This window comes from Lonchura striata, chromosome 23, assembly GCF_046129695.1.
Source record: "Lonchura striata isolate bLonStr1 chromosome 23, bLonStr1.mat, whole genome shotgun sequence".
Lineage (NCBI taxonomy): Eukaryota > Metazoa > Chordata > Aves > Passeriformes > Estrildidae > Lonchura > Lonchura striata.
Genome location: NC_134625.1, coordinates 2,816,380 through 2,832,280, shown reverse-complemented (window position 1 = coordinate 2,832,280; position 15,901 = coordinate 2,816,380). Strand labels below are relative to the sequence as shown.

Sequence of the window (15,901 nt, the reverse complement as noted above, 5' to 3'; positions counted from 1 at the left end):
TTCAAGGAAAGTTCCCAAGGGCAGGGGATCTCAATAAGGGGTTCTAAAAATAAGGAATAGGGTAACTGAAGGAGCAGTGCGACAGAACAGTTTCCCAGCAGCACAGTGCTGAGAAACCCACACCAAAGCTGCTGGCAGCACAGAGCAGGGGCAGTCACAGAGCTGCTCAGCCCAGCCAAGCCAAGGAACTCCCTGTGCAGTCTCAGCACAGCAAAGAAATACCACAGCCACTGCCAAATTGCACTTTCGATGGATTTTCCAATGAAGGGACTCTCTAAATCTGAGCTAAACAACGCTGGAGAGACAAGTAACAATTCTAAAATCTAGGAAGGGCTGCAACCCCATTTGCTCAAACCTACAGAGGGACTGAGTCCCACCCAGCCAGAGCACAGAGACACACACCACCTTCCCTCAAGGAAACTGGAGCTTTTATTGCCCAGAGACAAGTTCAAAACATGAATCAGGCAAAACCCAACTTTCACCCAGCTTTGTTCATCTCTGCTAGAGGCTCCTTAGCATATCCAGCTCCTTTCCTGGGCCAGAAGCTCATGTAGGCACCCATTCTGAATCCAGCAACATCAGCACCAGCACAGAGACTGCAGGCTTCACCCCACCACTGGCTCCAAGGTGGGCACAGCTGCTGTCACATGCTGGAGATACGGAGATACATGGCACCATTCCAGTCCTGCCTCATCAGTCCTTAGGGATGTCCAGCTCTAGCTTCCTCAGGGTTTTTTGGAAGAAGAGGGGCAGCTTGCAGACAAAGTCTAAGGGCTGGCCCAGGGGCAGGCAGAGCCGGTGGGCATGCAGGTGCAGGGGCAGGTGCCGAGCCTTGCTCTGCTCCAGCTTCAGCCTCCTCAGGGTGTGTTCAGGAAGCTTCTGCAGCAAGGACAGAAAATTTTCCCTTCAAAACTGCAGCTTTTCAGCTGGGACTTCAAATCCCCAGCCCACGAGCAGCTGGGGGACACAAGGGGCCGTGTCCAGCTCCAGCTGCTGCCCAGTGCAAGATCTGCCTTACCTGGGGCGCCAGTTTACTCCAGTGCGAGTATTTGTGATCCCCCAGGATGGGGCATCCCAAGCCATAGGCCAGGTGAACCCGGATCTGGTGCTTCACCCCTGTGGAGAAAAGGGGGAGAAAGCTGACATCCAGCTGTGCCAGGCGTCACCTCAATGCTGGGCAAAGCTGTGCAGAAATCGCTGGCAGCTGGCAAAGAGCTCGGCAGCAAAGCATCACCCCAGCAGGGCTCATTCCCAGAGCTTTGTCCCAGAAACAATTCCAATCTTGTCTAATCACAAGTTCCCCCTTCCAGAGCTGCTGCTGACTGCACAGAGAGCGGATGCAGCCCCGGGACAGCGGGGCAGGCCTCACTCACCGGTGATGGGCTGGAGCTCCAGCAGCGAGCAGGCGGAGGCAGCGGCCAGCCGGCGGTACCGCGTCACCGCGCGCTCAGCGTGCCGGTTCCCGCGGATTCTCATCACCTTCCCATCCTCCGGACACAGGCGGTAGTTGGGAGCCAGCGTCATCTGAAGGGTGGTGAGAGGGGGAGTTGGGGGAGACACGAGGGGATGCTGGGGCTGCCTGGCCAGAACGGCGGCTGAGGGAACACAGGACTCACCTTGTAGTGGGACTGGTGGCTCTGCACCTCCTTTTCCACAATGGGAATCTCCACAACGCCCTCAACAGGGTCCGGGTCCCCCAGGACAATTGCCCTGGAAAGGGAAAGCTGAGGTCTGTGGGGTGTTGCTCTCACAGGAAGGGAACCCTCCCCTCAGCCCCTCTCTCACAAGCCACTCCCAAAAAATGGTGCTGAAGGGGGCAGATAAACAACACCCTCAATCTCCACAAAGCCTCCACACCTCAGGGACTGGGGGCTCACCCTTTTTTTTAAATGCCTTTCACAGCCCCATTTTCATTCAAGCCTTTCCTACCAGTAGATCTTCTCCACCTGACGGGTTTTGAAGAGCAGACGGATCCTCTCTGCTGCCTCCTTACTCCGTGCCAGCACCATCACACCCGTGGTCTCCTTGTCCAGCCGGTGGCAGAGGTGGAGAGGCTCAGCTTTCATGTTCTCCAGCATCTTGGCCAAAATGGGCAGCACATCAGCGATGCAGTTCTTGATGCCAGGGCCGCCTGTGTGACCCAGGGCAGCAAGGAGTCTCATCTCTTGTACTCCCCATGCACCCTAAATCACCCCAAATTGCCAGGGGAAGGCTGAGATCTGACAGTGACCAAACCCCTGGAGCCCTCCCTGGGAAGGGAAAGCCCAGCACAGTAAGGACAGAGACAGAGGATCCCGTAAGCACCACGGATCCATTTCCATTCCCCACTTGCCCTCACCATGCACAGGGAGTCCATAGGGTTTGTCTATCACCACAATCTCCTCATTCTGGTATAGAGTTCTCTGCTTAAGGATCTTGGCCAGGACATTGGGGTGAACCTGCTGTAGCTGCTGGCTCATTGCAGCGAGTTCCCGGAGCCATCGCTGCGTCGGGTCCTTGGGGATCTGAGGAGAGAATGAGACACCAGGGGTGGGGTTTAAACAGCTCTTGGCTCTCACACAGACCTGCACTGGAACCTGCAGCAATCTGCTCGCCTTCCATGTGCTCCTGCTCCATGGCTGGGGGACAGCCTGGAATCCAGAGGGATCAGGACAAGCCCAGTCAGTGGCCTTGGGCAATCTCATGAGGTTCAACAAGGCCAAGGGCAGGTGCTGCACCTGGGTCAGGCATCCCCCAGGACCAGTCCAGGCTGGGGATGAAGGGCTGGAGAGCAGCTCTGGGAGGAGCACTCGGGGTGCAGTGGGTGGGAGCTGGGCAGGCCCTGGCCCAGAACCCCCCTGGGCTGGGCTGATCCCCAGCGTGGGCAGCAGGGCAGGGGGGATTCTGCCCCTCTGCCCCCCAGGACAGACCCCACCTGCAGAGCTGCCTCCAGCTCAGGGCTCCCAGCACAGGAAGGAGCTGGAGCTGCTGGAGCCAGGCCCGAGGAGGCCACGGAGATGCTCCAGGGCTGGAGCCCCTCAGCTCTGGAGCCAGGCTGGGAGAGCTGGGGGTGCTCACCTGGAGAGGAGAAGCTCCAGGGAGAGCTCAGAGCCCCTGCCAGTGCCTAAAGAGGCTCCAAGACAGCTGGAGCGGGACTTTGGGCAAGGGCCTGGAGTGACAGGATAAGGGGGAATGGCTTTCACACGGACAGAGGGAATATTAGGAAGAAATTCTTCCCTTCTGAGGGTGGTGAGGCCCTGACACGGGTTGCTCAGAGCAGCTGTGGCTGCCCCAACCCTGGCACTGCCCAAGGCCAGGTCTGGACGGGGCTTGGAGCACCCTGGGATAGGGGAAGGTGTCCCTGCCCATGGCAGCGGGTGGAACTGGATGGTTTTCTCCCATCCCAACCCAATCCAGCTCACCGCCCGCGCTGTGCACGCCGGGAGCTGTAGTCCGGAGACCCCGGGCCCAGCGGCCTGCACTCCGCTCACCTCCCGCTGTTGCTCCTCGCTCTTCCGCAGCCGCTCTGCCAGTTCCTCCGCCCGCACAGCCGCCGTCGCCCGCCCGCTCCCGCAGATGCCACGTACAGCCCCGGCCAGCCCCGCGCCGCTCCACCAACAGCGCCTCGCCGCCCCACCGCCCGCCGCCATCTTCTCTCCTTCTCCGCGTCCCTCTGCTGGCCAATGGCGGCGGCGCGGGTGCGGCACCGCGGAGCGCCTGTCCAATGGGAAGGTGCCGCCAGCTGAGTGACAGCCGCGCTGGCCAATGGCGGCGCGCGGGGGTGCTTAAACCGCGGCGGCGGTTGCGGTCACAACGGAGCGGCGCGAGCGGCGCGGCCGGCCCGAGGTACGGGGAGCGAGAGGGGCGGGGGGTCCCAGCCGGCACCGCCGCAGCCACCCCTCACTGCCGCCCCTCGGGGCGCTCAGCCCCCTCCCACTGCCCCCGAGCCACAGCACAACACCGTTACGCCGGTTCTCTTGAGATTTATAAAAAATAGCACTGAAAAAACACCTTTTTTTTTTTTTCAATAGCAGGCATTTTAAAAAGGGGTGAGGCGTCAGCTGCCCCACGCCGAGGTGCCCCGTCACTCGGGGTCCGCGCAGATCCTCTTGGGCAGCTGCTCGGGGGCGGCGCTGCTGCCGCGCTTGCCCGCGGGCGGCTCGATGCGGCCCCTCCGCACGAAGTGCTCGATCCGCGCCTCCAGCCCCTCGCACCTGGGCCGGGCCAGCAGCGGCTTGTAGGTGCGGGCCTGCACCCCTTCCACGAAGCCGCTGATCTGGCTGTGCAGCGGGGGCTGCAGCTCACCCCAGGGCACCAGGCTGCTCCCTGGATCTGTGGCATGGAAAGACAACATTTAATTGTAATTATCCCGTCCCTTCTTTTTATTTTATTTTTTTTTTTTAAACAAATTAATCCTCTGTAATTCACAGAATCCCATAATGGTTGTGTTGGAATGGACCTTAAAGCTTATCAAATTCCACCCTTTGCCATGGGCAGGACACCTTCCACTATCCCAGGTTGCTCCAAGCCCTGTCCAGCCTGGCCTTGGGCACTGCCAGGGATCCAGGGGCAGCCACAGCTGCTCTGGGCACCCTTTGCCAGGGTCTGCCCACCCTCCCAGGGAAGAATTTATTCCCGATATCCCATCTAAGCGTGCTGCCTGTCAGCGTGCATTCCAAGTTATTCCCCCCCAGAGTCCTTCTACCTTTTGCTGTGGCCATGGGAGCAGCATCCAGCCCTGCCAACATGGCCCGGAGCACGTGGGTTTTGACGGCGTGGCTGGCCCAGAGCTGCTGCAAGTGTGTCACGTTGAAGCCCTGCACCTCTGGGTCATAGAGCCACTGCAGGTCTGGGAACTCGCAGTCGTACAGGACCAGGGGGAACTCGACCGCCATGCTGGGGACAAGGAGAGGACGTGGGACCACAAAAAGGCTCGAGAACAATGAATCTGCCAAAAACAGCCCTAACCTTCACAGAACTTACTGAGTAAAAAGTGACTTAATTTTCACCCAATACCGAGGACTACTGCTATCAAAACTTAGCTCAAGAGCAAGAAAACAGAAATCCTTGAGGATACATACCAGTGGGACCACTGGCCATCTGTTTGCACGTGTGAGACCGCTTAATGTGCTGGCATGGCTTGCCAGCAACACTCCAGGCATAGCTGTTGCCGTGAAGAGCAGCCCATTGGGTTTTCCAGACCAGTCCCTACCTGTACTGTGGTTTCCGGGGGTTCTTCTCCACGTTCAGCAGCTCATCAATGACATCTGGGCTCTCCATGCCCTGCCCGATGAGGAAGAGCACGGCCATCATGCAGCGGACTTGGTGGTACAGGAACGCCTGCCCCGTCACCTCGAACTGGCACAGCCGGAAGGGATCCCGTGGCCTGGCTTCTCCTCCCCCGTCCACCCATGTCACTCTGGCGCTGAGGATCGTCCTCTGGAAGTTGAGCACCCCGTTGGCCACGTCCATCTTGCAGAGGTTGCGGAAGTCGTGGGTGCCCACGTAGCGCTGGGCCGCGCTGTCCATGAGGGCCACGTCCAGCTGGGCGCAGGGGAAGAAGTAGCGGTAGGTCCGGCTCAGGCAGCTGAAGCGGGCGCTGAACTCCGGCCCCACAGGGGCCCAGGCCAGCACCCGGATGTCGGGCGGCAGCACCCTGTTCAGGATGTGGGTGTAACGGAGCTCCTCCTGCTGCCCCTCGCCCCCGTGGCCGTTGAGCTGCTGCCCCTCTGGCAGGCTGGAGCGGAGATCCAGGGAGATCACCTGCAGAAATGAGGAAAGCCAGGATTAGAGCATGGATGGATGGGCGCAGCGGCATGTGGAGCCAAGTCTTCCCACACCTCTGGGAAATAAATCCAGGATCTCCTACAGATGAAGGTGGTTTCAGTCAGGCAATCCTGCCATGGCAGAGCTGCGAGTGCCTCTGAGGACCCGAGCAGATGCCATGGATTCCATTAATAAAACAGGGAAAGTTGCAGGCTGCCTACGTAGCACAGTCTCGGAATGGCTTCATCTTTAGTCACAGGGTTATAATGTGCTTTTTTTTTCTCAAGCTGGAGGTGATGACTTGAAGGCAGTAACAGCCTGGCTGCCCGGGAACCTGGTGTAGGAACAAGTTCATTCCCACCGTGGGTGCCGTATGCTGAAGTGGTGCAAGAGAAGGCACCAAATGCCCTGATTTCATGTGGCTCATCCTGTGAAGAAGAGCAGAGCAGCCATTTGAAGTTAAACCTACACCAGCTTTGCTTTCTGTGCTGGGAGAGAAGAAAGGTGAACCAGCCCTGTGGTGAAGCCACCAAGGTTACTCTCTCCCCAGTGTCTCAGCCAGCCCGATGGCTCCATGCCCACCAAGCGGGCCAGCTTGCTTCCCTCCCTCCAGCTCCCACTCCCACACTCCCTTCCGCTGGCTGCAGCTCCCCTCAGACCCTTCTGTGCAGGAATTCAGCTGCCTGATGCTGCAGGAAGTGAGCTGGTTCCTGGAGATTTTGGGTTTTTGTAGGGTTGGCAAGTTAAATCAGCCGAGAGGGCCCTGCCAAGGGCAGGGCGTCACCGAGCTATTGGGGAATCTGCAGCCTAAAACACATTTTATCCTCCTAAAACAGGACCCTGGAAAACAACTAATATGGGGGGGAAATGGCACTAAAAAGGCTCCAAAGGTCTGAAATCATCATTGCACATGCAGGAAGCCACTGCCAGGTTCACTTCCAGGGTTAAGAGCTGATGGCTTTTACAGAACAAATCCAAGCTGTGGTGTGGGACAGCAATCCCATCAGATCTCCATCCCACCCAGGAAAAGCGACAGGAGCCCCCGTGGAGATGCTGACCTGCCCGAAGGCGCTGACACCCTTGTCCGTGCGCCCGCAGCGGTGGTAGTTGGATGTCTGTCTGTCGTCCACCAGCCGTGTCTTCTTCAGGGCTTCAAAGAGCTTCTCCTCGATGGTGTTGGGGGTGTTCTCCTGGCTGGCAAAGCCCTGGTAGCCCCAGCCCAGGTAGGCGATGCGCAGTGCCACATGTCTGCGGCTGTGGGCAGCGAAATCAAAGGGCCGTTGTTGGCGTTTCCTGGCTTTCCCAGGGGCTGGAGGAGCCTCTCTCTTCCCAGCACCCTCCTTGTCCTCGTGGAGCTTCTCCTGCAACCGCTTCACCTCCACTTCCAGCTCCTGCACCCTCCTCAGGAGCTGCTCATGGTCAGTAGCCGTGCTCTCCTCAGCCATAGCCACCACCTTGGAATGTCAGTTTGTTGCTGGTGGATCCTTGGGGTCTGCAGGGAAAGAAAAAAAAACAGTGGATTTGCATTTTTATGTGGTTTTTATGACATCTCTAGGCTTGTTCTGCAAAATAACTGTTACTAACAGAGTCAGTCTTTATTGTTTGAGCCCCTTGGTGTTCCCAGGGGAGCACAGGCTGGGCAAGGCCACTGGTGCTTAGCTCAGGCAGCTTCATTTCACTCAAATCTTTTTTTGGACTCCTCAATCACTCCTCTTCCCCCAGCTGATGGGATCTGCTCCGTCAGCAGCAGCACGTTCCCGGCGAGCCATCACGGAGCCTTTGTCACTTTTCACACCTGCATCCCGCTGCAGACAGCGTGCTGACGGCTGCCACTCATCCCGCCCCACCATCTGCTCCCACTGTTCCCAGTGCCACCAGCAACACTTGCAGCTTTTCAAGTCGCCTTAAAGAGATCCTAAACCTGTGTTGAGAGTGGAATCCATGTCTGGACCCCTTTTTGTCACAAGGCTGGAGGTTTACTATCAATCAACAGACTCATAAATGAGCACCAAAACACACTGCACTGAGCCCTTCCCTCCCCTGGAAGTAAAACACCCTCTTGGATGTCTCTTGATTAAATTATGACTAAATATTGTGGGTTTAGAAGCAGAGGTACAAGGAAAGACCATTAATCTCTCACCCAGTGCATGGAACCTGCCCTGTGTTTTTTATGAAAACTTATCAGGTAATTAATTTTAGTGTAGTTTTCTAGAGGAATTTAGGGGTTGTGTTTGTGTTACTGTAGGGAAGAGCCTTCTGCTGGCAGCAGGAGGTTTAGCAGTGCACTGAGGACACCCCCAACCTAAATCAACACCCCTGAACCCAAAAATTTGAGCATCAGAGCCCCTCTGACATTTTTTAGCCAACCTGAATGTATTGCAATAAATTAACCCTGGTTTCTTTTTCTGCAGGATCCACCCAGTTTGGTGGCAACCATGGAGAGGGTGCTAAGAGCAGAGTGCAGGGAGCAGCTGGCAGCTGATCTGAGCCAGCCAAGCTCGTGGCAGAGATGCTGCGAGGTGCCTTTGTGTTTCCAGGATGATCCCTATGCTGACACGTCCATTGGCTTTGACACACAGTCAGCCGTTCCCATGGATCAGAAGGAAGCCAGGAGGTTGGTGATGAAGAGGAAGGTGCTGAGGCACAGACCCGATGGAAGCCTGGAGGTCTCCGATGAGTCACCGAGCATTGAGCCAGATGTAAACACCAATCCATGGAACCTGGGGCATTCCAGGACTTTTATGGATGACAACATCTCCGAAGGGGAAACAGAGAGCAGCAGCGGCACCTTGGAGGACTACGTGCACTTTGATGATGATGATTGGTTCCTTGAGGACAGGCCCTACTCTCAACTGGGGGATTTCAGGAGCGACACTACATCCAACCGCTCCGTGCCAGGGCGGCCGCCCACGGTGGCCGCTTACATTGCTCCTCAGGCTGACAGAGTGAAGAGGACTGACCCAGTGGCCAGACTTAACGCCTACAGGCAAGACTGGAAGAGATTCAGCTTTCCCGGGCAGGATTCACATCAGGGCGTGCGCTGGGCCATGCGGAGGCAGATGCTGGAGTCGGGGCTGCCGCGCCGGGCACAGAAGCGCCTGGTCCCCAACACGTACGAGGTGCCCACGATGAAGAAGCGCGACTCCCTGCGCTTCGGCGTGCGCTGGGACCTGGCCCACTGCCACATGCCCCGTCGGAACACCTGCTCCTAGAGCCCCAGCCCTGCTGCTTTCTCCTCCTCAACATCCTCCACCGTCTGGAAAATCCCCCTGGTGTGCTCCAGGCAGCTTAAGCTTTGGTGTGGAGGAGGTTTTCTTTGCAATGTCTCGGCAGTATCTTTCTATCTCAATAAAGCATCTGCAAAGATTCCTTATTGTTCTGTGGGTTCATTAGAAACACTGCAGGAAACATCCATTATTCCAGACTTATCTCTGCATCACCTAACTCTGCTGCCTTTGCCTTATTTTACCTCATCTTTAAAATAAAGGAGATTTAGGATGGAAGCAAAGTATTATTAGCACTACTAGTAGTGCTATTGCTATTCCTAGTGTTAATTTTTTTCCATGATATGGGAATGGACTGAAAAGGTGGCAGTTCTGGTGCAGGGAAGTGTCCCTGAAAGCTCAGTGGGATGGCTGGAAAAGGGAGTGGGATGGTGGGAAGCATGTGACAGCTGCAGCCTGGAGTCCTGTGTCCAGCCTCCCCTGAACCTCCCCTGGAGGTGATCCCAGATGGGGGACAAACAAGCTTGAGAACTCTGCTGTCACCCCACAGTGCAGGGGTTCTGGTGTCTTGGGGGAACTTCCAGGTTGGAGGCCCCTGACTCTCCAGCATCCTGTGGATCCCCATCCATCTGTGAAGGGGTCTTTGCACCCCAGAACCCTTGAAACTCTCCCCAAACCCCGTGGGGGACAGCACCCACCCCTCCAGCTTCCATGCTCCTTCAGCACCCAAGGGCCCTTTCCCTCCCCTCTCTGACCCTGTGAGGTCCCTGAGTGCAGCAGGGGCCCCTTCCTGCTCCACAGGGTCCCTGTCATCCAGCTCCATAGGGACCCCACATGCCTGCTATAAGGCAGTGTCCCTAGTGCCCCAGAGACGCGCAAAACCTTATGGGGACCAGTGCTGGCACCAGTAAGATCCCTCTGTGCAGCTGCCCTTTAAGTTCCCTGTCCCCCAACATCCCAGGCACCCCCAAAACCCCATGTGATCCCTGCATCTCCATCACCTTGGGGACACCTCCTTCCCTCGGTGTCCCGGAACTCAGCATCCTGCGGGGAGCGGGACACAGCCCCCAAGCCCTGTCTCCAGCAGGGGACTCTCCCTCCTCCTGCTCCCTGTCCCCAGCTCCCCATGCGACAGCTCTGCGCCCCCGGGACCCCCCAAGCCTTACAGGGAGGAGCACCCTCCGGATCCCCCAGCCGCCCCCCGGCCGTACCCGGTGCGCCGGTGCCGCCGGTGCCGGTGCCGGATGTTCCCGCCCCATCCGGCCTGCGGGGCGGCTCCATGGCGGGGGCTGAGCGCGGGCTGCGCGGGCTGGGCGCCGGGAACGGCCCCGGGCCGGGCTGCCCGTGGCACGGCGCCGCGCCGCGCCGCGCCGAGCCGGGCCGGGGCGCGCTCCGGCCGCGCCCCGCGCCCCGCGCCGCGCCGCGGGACGACGAGAGAGGTGGGTGCGAGCGCCCGGCAGCCGGCATTCAGCCGTAGTGTCATCCGCAGGGTGTTCGGCTGCCACGGGAGGGGAGGGCTCAGCGCGCTCTGTTCAGGTGCTCGTTTTTGAGTGCGGTGATAGTAAGTCTGGAATGGTGGAGGTTGTCTGCAGTGTTTCTAATGAACCCACAGAACAATAAGAAATCCTCTGGAGAGAAGAGGATTCCCATTACAAGGCTTTTGTTGTAAACTAAAACACAAGAAGTTCCAGCTCAGCATGAGGAGGAGCTTCTTGACATGGAGAGCAGCAGAGCGCTGGGACAGGCTGCCCAGGGAGGTCCTGGATTCTCCCTCTTTAGGGACATTCCAGGCCTACAGGAACACGTTCCTATGTCATCTCTCCAGCTGACCCTGCCATGGCAGGGGGTTTGGACTGGATGATTTCAGATATCCCTCCCAACCCCAATGACTCTGTGATTCCATTTGTTTTATTTATCAGTAAATAAAACATTTGCTGCCTTTCCCAGTGTCGCTGGCAGAGCTGTCACTGATGAACAAGTTGATCCACACATCCCTGGTGGAGTCCAAGCAGCACGTGGAGATCCTGCAGCGGGACCCCAGCTCCCCACTCTTTTCCATCAAGACCTTCGAGGAGCTGCCCCTGTGAGTTGCCACAGCCCCCGGCCCCACCATGCTCCATCGCACCAGCTTCCTTCACGTGGACACTTGAATGCTTTGTTTCCACAGGAAGAAGGAGCTCTTGCAGGGGGTTTATATGATGGGCTTCAACAGACCATCCAAAATCCAGGAGCAGGCTCTGCCAGTCATGCTGGCGTACCCGTGAGTAGGAACACAGCACGGCTGGCCCCCAGCTCCTCGCGGCATCCCTGCACTGTGGTGCCAAGCAGGAACACCCCGACCTCTCCATTCCACTAAGCTGCTTTTGCCTTGCAGGCCCCAAAATCTGATTGCCCAGAGCCAGTCAGGGACAGGGAAAACAGCAGCTTTTGTCTTGGCCATGCTGAGCAGAGCCAGTGCCAGCGAGAAATATCCGCAGGTAACGCAGGACAGGGAGAGCAGCTGCAGGAGGGGTTGGCCCAGGCGCCCAGGACACTGCCAGGGGCACAGCTCTGGGCTTTGTCCCTGTTCCTGTGTGACTTTACCCACTGGAGTGGGATGGTAAACCACCAGGGCCCAGTGGCAGGTAGGACCAAAAGCACGGTGCACACCTCAGGGAGGTGCTTTGACTTGCCAGCGTAGATCAATCCAGGCTTCAGTTATCCTGGAATTTAGGTTTTGAGGAGCAGCTGTAGACACTGCTGGTTTCTGGTGGTCAGATACTCCCAGTCTCCTCTCTGGGTGCAGAACCAGCTTTGCCAGCTGTTTCCAGCCATGTAAGATCTCCTTTTGTGTGTATGGACAGTGTGACTGAGCTAGGGCACAGGAACAAGCTGCACCACGCTTCTGAGAGACACATTTCCTCCTCAAAAAGAACAGCAGCAGCTTCTTTCTGCCCCCTTGTCTGGAACACAGCCCAGCTCCTGCACCTCCAGCCATGCTGCCCCATCCCCTGTGCCTGAGTGCTGTGGGATGCTCCTGAGCTCTTGCTGTCCCTGCCCAGTGTGCCCCATCCCAGGCCTGACAGCTCCTTCCTCTGCTCTCCTGCCAGTGCCTCTGCCTGGCTCCCACCTACGAGCTGGCTCTGCAGATCGGGCAGGTGGTGCGTGCCATTGGGAAGTTCTGCACTGACATCAAGGTGAACTATGCTGTCCGGGGAAACCGAGGTGAGTCCAGCCCAGCACAGCGACTGGCACTGCTCCAGAAAGGGGAAGGGAGCACAGGGATCCCCTCTTGGAGCCTGGAGCTACCACGGACTGCCCAAACATCCATGAAGGGCAATAGTGTCTGTCCCGCTTGCACGTTTCCTTTTCCCATATGGGAGTGGTTCCCTTGCCCCAAGGCTGTAGGGAAGTGTCATGATGACCCCTTGAAGGCATCACTGAGCAGCCAGAGTCTGAGCAAGGGAAAACACAGCACCAGAGAGCTCCATGCCTGAAGGCAGCCAAATGCCTTTTGTCCCCTTGCAGTTCTGAAGGGCACAGTGCTGGAGGAGCAGATCATCATCGGAACACCAGGCACCACTCTGGACTGGTGCTTCAAACAACGTGTCCTGGACCTGACAAAGATCTCCTTGTTCGTGCTGGATGAGGCTGACATCATGATTGACACGCAGGGCCTCTCCTGCCAGAGCATCCGCATCCAAAGGTGAGCATTGCTGGGAGCTGCTGTCCTGATCCCTGCTTTCCTTTCTCTTCTTTAGCATTAAAGGAGTCTGTCACCAAAGGCCTGTGAGAGTGTGCCCATGGTGCCAAAGAGGATTGTCCACAGGTCTGTCTGTCTGTAAAACTGCATGCACTGCATGCACACAGGAAGACACTTGACCTCGTTCAGCTTTCCTTTGAGCTGTTACAGGCCTTGGATTGACTCACAGAATCCTAGAATGGCCACAATTGGAAGGGATCGTAAAGCTCATCTTGTTCCCACCCTTTCCCATTGATAGGGACACCTTCCACGAGACCAGGTTGCTCAGAGCTCCACCCAATTTACCTTGAACACTTCCAGGGATGAGGCAGCCACAGCTGTTCTGGTCAACCTCTGCCAGGGCCTCAGCATCCTTACAGGGAAGAAGTTCCTCCTAATATCTAAACCTGATTTCTTTCAAAGTGAAGCCATTCTCCCCTTTTCCTTTCACTCCAGACTCTTGTAAAAAGTACCTCTCAATCTTTCTTGTCACTGAAGGCAGCACAAAATCAGTTTAATTTAGGGTTTCTGTCCTTCTGGGCAGCTCTCTGGGGCTGACAGAGCTTTTCACACAACAACCAGGTTGGAAGAGACCTTCAAAATCATCGAGTCCAGCCCATGCCCTAACACCCCACCTAAACCATTTTTCCCTGTCCCAGGGCTCTTCCCAACAGCTGCCAAGTGCTGCTGTTCTCAGCCACTTACAAGGAGCCCGTGCGGGCCTTTGCGGAGCGGATCATCCCCAACCCCATCGTGATCAAGCTGCGTGAGGAGGAGCTCACCCTGAGCAACATCAGGCAGTACTTCATGGTGTGCCAGAGCTCGGACGAGCAGTACAGGGCCCTCTGCAACCTCTATGGCAGCTTCATCATCGGTCAGGTCATGATCTTCTGCCAGGTGAGGGGCCTGCCTGGGAGAGCCCTGCACTGCCCCTCTCCCGTTGGCAATAGCAGGAATGGGTCCTTTTACAGTGGGCTCCTCCCAAGACCCCCAAAACAAAGGAGTAGACCCCAGGGGAGTGTTGAAAACTGCCATGAGCTCCCTCAGAAGGGGCAGGGGACTCTGGAGAGGGAGCTGCTGGCCTCAGCCTCTCCCCGTGTGCGCAGACCCGGAGGCAGGCAGACTGGCTGTCAGGGAAGATGAGCCGGGACGGGCACCAAGTGGCCATCCTGACAGCAGAGCTGACGGTGGTGCAGCGGGCCAGTGTCATCCAGCGCTTCCGTGAGGGCAAGGAGAAGGTCCTCATCGCCACCAACGTCTGTGCCAGAGGTATCCCGGCAAACCCAGCGCCCCTCTGATGGCCCAAAATGCGCCGGGCCTGCTGTTCTTCCACGTGGGCTTGAGCGGCAGATCCTGTGGGACAAGGTATCCCAAGAGGATCCCCTCGCTCTCTTCCAGGCATTGATGTGCAGCAGGTCACCACCGTGGTGAACTTCGGCCTCCCCGTGGACGAGGACGGCGAGCCGGATTTTGAGACCTACCTGCACCGCATTGGGAGGGCGGGACGCTTCGGGCACCGCGGCATCGCCTTCAGCGTGGTGCAGAGAGACACCGTGCAGCTGGTGCACAAGATAGAGGAGTATTTCCGTGAGTATCCGCACGGATCCACCGCTCTGAGGGGCAGGGTTGGGACTGGGACCCCCTCCAGCTCATTTCCTGCTTGCAAATAGTCCTTGTTGTGCTGCTCCTCTCCCCAGGGCTCGTCCCACTGGGAACGGGTGACAGATACAGCTTTTAGGGTGATTTTTGCTCCCCAGCAGGCAAATTTCCCAAGAAGCAGCCCTGGAGGTTGTGTGCAGCTTGCAAGGGATGTTACCAGTACCCAGGATGCGTCAGCACCTTCGTTTTTTCCCCTCTTTCAGGCATTTTTTCTGCCTTTCCTTGCAAGTGCTTGTCCCAGGGTATCTGGTTCTCCAGCTCAGCTCAGCCCAGCCCTGGCTGTGGGAGGGGAGATGGCAGCTGTGGAAATCTTTCCTGAGTGGAAATTGATTGTCATTTGCTAACATCAAGAGGATTTTCATGGGATTTGCCAGATGCCAGGGCTGCACTGATGGCTTTTGGAATCCCAGTGCATGTTTTCGCTGTGATTTTTAGAGGAAAGGTTATAGAAGCCTTCTGATAGGCATCAAATAGTGTCGCTTCCACATCTCTGGCCTCAGAGCCACTCACCTCTTGGTTCCTTCAAATGTTCACCTGTCCTTGGAACCTGGAGTGAGCCTGAGGCAGACACCAGCCAGAGAACACATTCTGGCAAAGATTGTTGCCATGGAGTAAAAGCAATGAGCAGCTGGAATAACTGGCATGTGGTGAGCCCAACCACAGCCATGGGCAAAAGGATCCAGTGTTAGGATGAGCCCCCAGCGGTCTGACTTGTGCTTTTCACGTTGTGATGTTGCAGTTGGAGGGTACAAACCTTCCCTGTCCTGCGTGGCTGTGGAGGTGGAAACAGGGAGTGGGGGCACACCAGAGGCTGAGCATTGCGCGCTGCTGCTGTGGGGCTGCTGCTTGCTGCCTGCTGCCCTGATCCCATTCCCCTCCCAGCTTTGTCCCAGCTGATTTCCCTGCAGAGGGAAATGCTGCAGTGAGCTCTGCACTCACCTCCCAGCAATTGCTCTTTCCTTCTTACAGAGACCACGATCAAACAGCTGGATCCGTACGACATGGACGAGCTGGAGAAGCTTGCAGCTGAGTGAGAAGCAGGGATTCGTTATCCCAAACCCAAGTTGTAGTTCTAAACTGGAGGGAAAGTTACAGGGGAAGACTTCCCGGTGGTTCTCGTATCCTCCTGAAGCTGTTGAGTTCTGTTGTGTTGCCTGAGGAGAGGCTGGAGCGAACCTCGTCTCACTAGATGGCAGCAGGAGTCCACTGCTGCCATCCCAGATCCCGCGGCAAAACCCAAGTGTCGGGGTCCAGCAGTGCAGGAGAGAGGCTGGACCCCCAGGGATCCAAAATCAGGGTGTTCAGGATCCTGTTGGTGAGGGAGAGAGGCTGGACCCCAGGGGTCTGAAATCCAAGTGTTCGGGGCCCTGGCAGTGTGGACAGAAGTTGGACTCCAGGGACTGGGCTGTGTTTGTGCCCTTGTTAATCTTTAATAAAGAAATTGTTTGTAGTCAGCAGGATGTCTCATTCTTTACCAAAACTCTCTGAAATAGATCAGCCCTCATAGGTGGGGTTTGATTTAGGTCAGTGTTGACAATGGTGTAGTTTATTG

At 57.0% G+C, this 15,901-nt stretch overlaps 4 protein-coding genes across 4 annotated transcripts; 2 read left to right on the top strand and 2 right to left on the bottom strand.

Annotated features, from left to right (window-relative positions):
- Window positions 1–406: 406 nt before the first annotated feature.
- RPUSD4 (RNA pseudouridine synthase D4) lies at window positions 407–3,646 on the bottom strand. Its single transcript, XM_021525772.3, has 7 exons — window positions 3,471–3,646; window positions 2,339–2,504; window positions 1,930–2,131; window positions 1,617–1,710; window positions 1,374–1,524; window positions 1,019–1,116; window positions 407–879 (listed from the first exon to the last, which is right to left on the bottom strand). Exons 1-7 carry the CDS (start codon window positions 3,627–3,629, stop codon window positions 694–696), a joined length of 1,056 nt encoding a protein of 351 aa, XP_021381447.2. The 5' UTR covers window positions 3,630–3,646; the 3' UTR covers window positions 407–693.
- Window positions 3,647–3,781: 135 nt separating this feature from the next.
- On the top strand, window positions 3,782–9,111 carry HYLS1 (HYLS1 centriolar and ciliogenesis associated). Its single transcript, XM_021525773.3, has 2 exons — window positions 3,782–3,825; window positions 8,157–9,111. Exon 2 carries the CDS (start codon window positions 8,181–8,183, stop codon window positions 8,955–8,957), a length of 777 nt encoding a protein of 258 aa, XP_021381448.1. The 5' UTR covers window positions 3,782–3,825; window positions 8,157–8,180; the 3' UTR covers window positions 8,958–9,111.
- On the bottom strand, window positions 3,947–10,287 carry PUS3 (pseudouridine synthase 3). Its single transcript, XM_021525769.2, has 5 exons — window positions 10,181–10,287; window positions 6,804–7,237; window positions 5,192–5,742; window positions 4,685–4,875; window positions 3,947–4,311 (listed from the first exon to the last, which is right to left on the bottom strand). Exons 2-5 carry the CDS (start codon window positions 7,188–7,190, stop codon window positions 4,064–4,066), a joined length of 1,377 nt encoding a protein of 458 aa, XP_021381444.2. The 5' UTR covers window positions 7,191–7,237; window positions 10,181–10,287; the 3' UTR covers window positions 3,947–4,063.
- A 106-nt stretch (window positions 10,288–10,393) lies between these two features.
- DDX25 (DEAD-box helicase 25) lies at window positions 10,394–15,803 on the top strand. The gene is made up of 10 exons (XM_021525782.3): window positions 10,394–10,408; window positions 10,917–11,052; window positions 11,137–11,229; window positions 11,344–11,446; window positions 12,059–12,173; window positions 12,477–12,654; window positions 13,350–13,587; window positions 13,797–13,959; window positions 14,089–14,277; window positions 15,319–15,803. The coding sequence occupies exons 2-10, from the start codon at window positions 10,940–10,942 to the stop codon at window positions 15,381–15,383; spliced, it is 1,257 nt and encodes a 418-aa protein (XP_021381457.3). The 5' UTR covers window positions 10,394–10,408; window positions 10,917–10,939; the 3' UTR covers window positions 15,384–15,803.
- Window positions 15,804–15,901: the final 98 nt, after the last annotated feature.

Excerpts from the sequence above, each read along its gene's own strand:
- RPUSD4 (XM_021525772.3), bottom strand. The coding sequence starts at position 3,629 with ATGGCGGCGGGCGGTGGGGCGGCGAGGCGCTGTTGGTGGAGCGGCGCG. Across the intron at positions 2,505-3,470 it reads GCGAGGAGCAACAGCGGGAG|ATCCCCAAGGACCCGACGCA; the intron begins GTGAGCGGAGTG and ends TTCTCTCCTCAG. Across the intron at positions 1,117-1,373 it reads GGAGCTCCAGCCCATCACCG|GGGTGAAGCACCAGATCCGG; the intron begins GTGAGTGAGGCC and ends TTTTCTCCACAG.
- PUS3 (XM_021525769.2), bottom strand. The coding sequence starts at position 7,190 with ATGGCTGAGGAGAGCACGGCTACTGACCATGAGCAGCTCCTGAGGAGG. Across the intron at positions 4,876-5,191 it reads CCCCGGAAACCACAGTACAG|CATGGCGGTCGAGTTCCCCC; the intron begins GTAGGGACTGGT and ends CCTTGTCCCCAG. Across the intron at positions 4,312-4,684 it reads TCCCATGGCCACAGCAAAAG|ATCCAGGGAGCAGCCTGGTG; the intron begins GTAGAAGGACTC and ends TCCATGCCACAG.
- HYLS1 (XM_021525773.3), top strand. The coding sequence starts at position 8,181 with ATGGAGAGGGTGCTAAGAGCAGAGTGCAGGGAGCAGCTGGCAGCTGAT.
- DDX25 (XM_021525782.3), top strand. The coding sequence starts at position 10,940 with ATGAACAAGTTGATCCACACATCCCTGGTGGAGTCCAAGCAGCACGTG. Across the intron at positions 11,053-11,136 it reads ACCTTCGAGGAGCTGCCCCT|GAAGAAGGAGCTCTTGCAGG; the intron begins GTGAGTTGCCAC and ends TTGTTTCCACAG. Across the intron at positions 11,447-12,058 it reads CCAGCGAGAAATATCCGCAG|TGCCTCTGCCTGGCTCCCAC; the intron begins GTAACGCAGGAC and ends CTCTCCTGCCAG.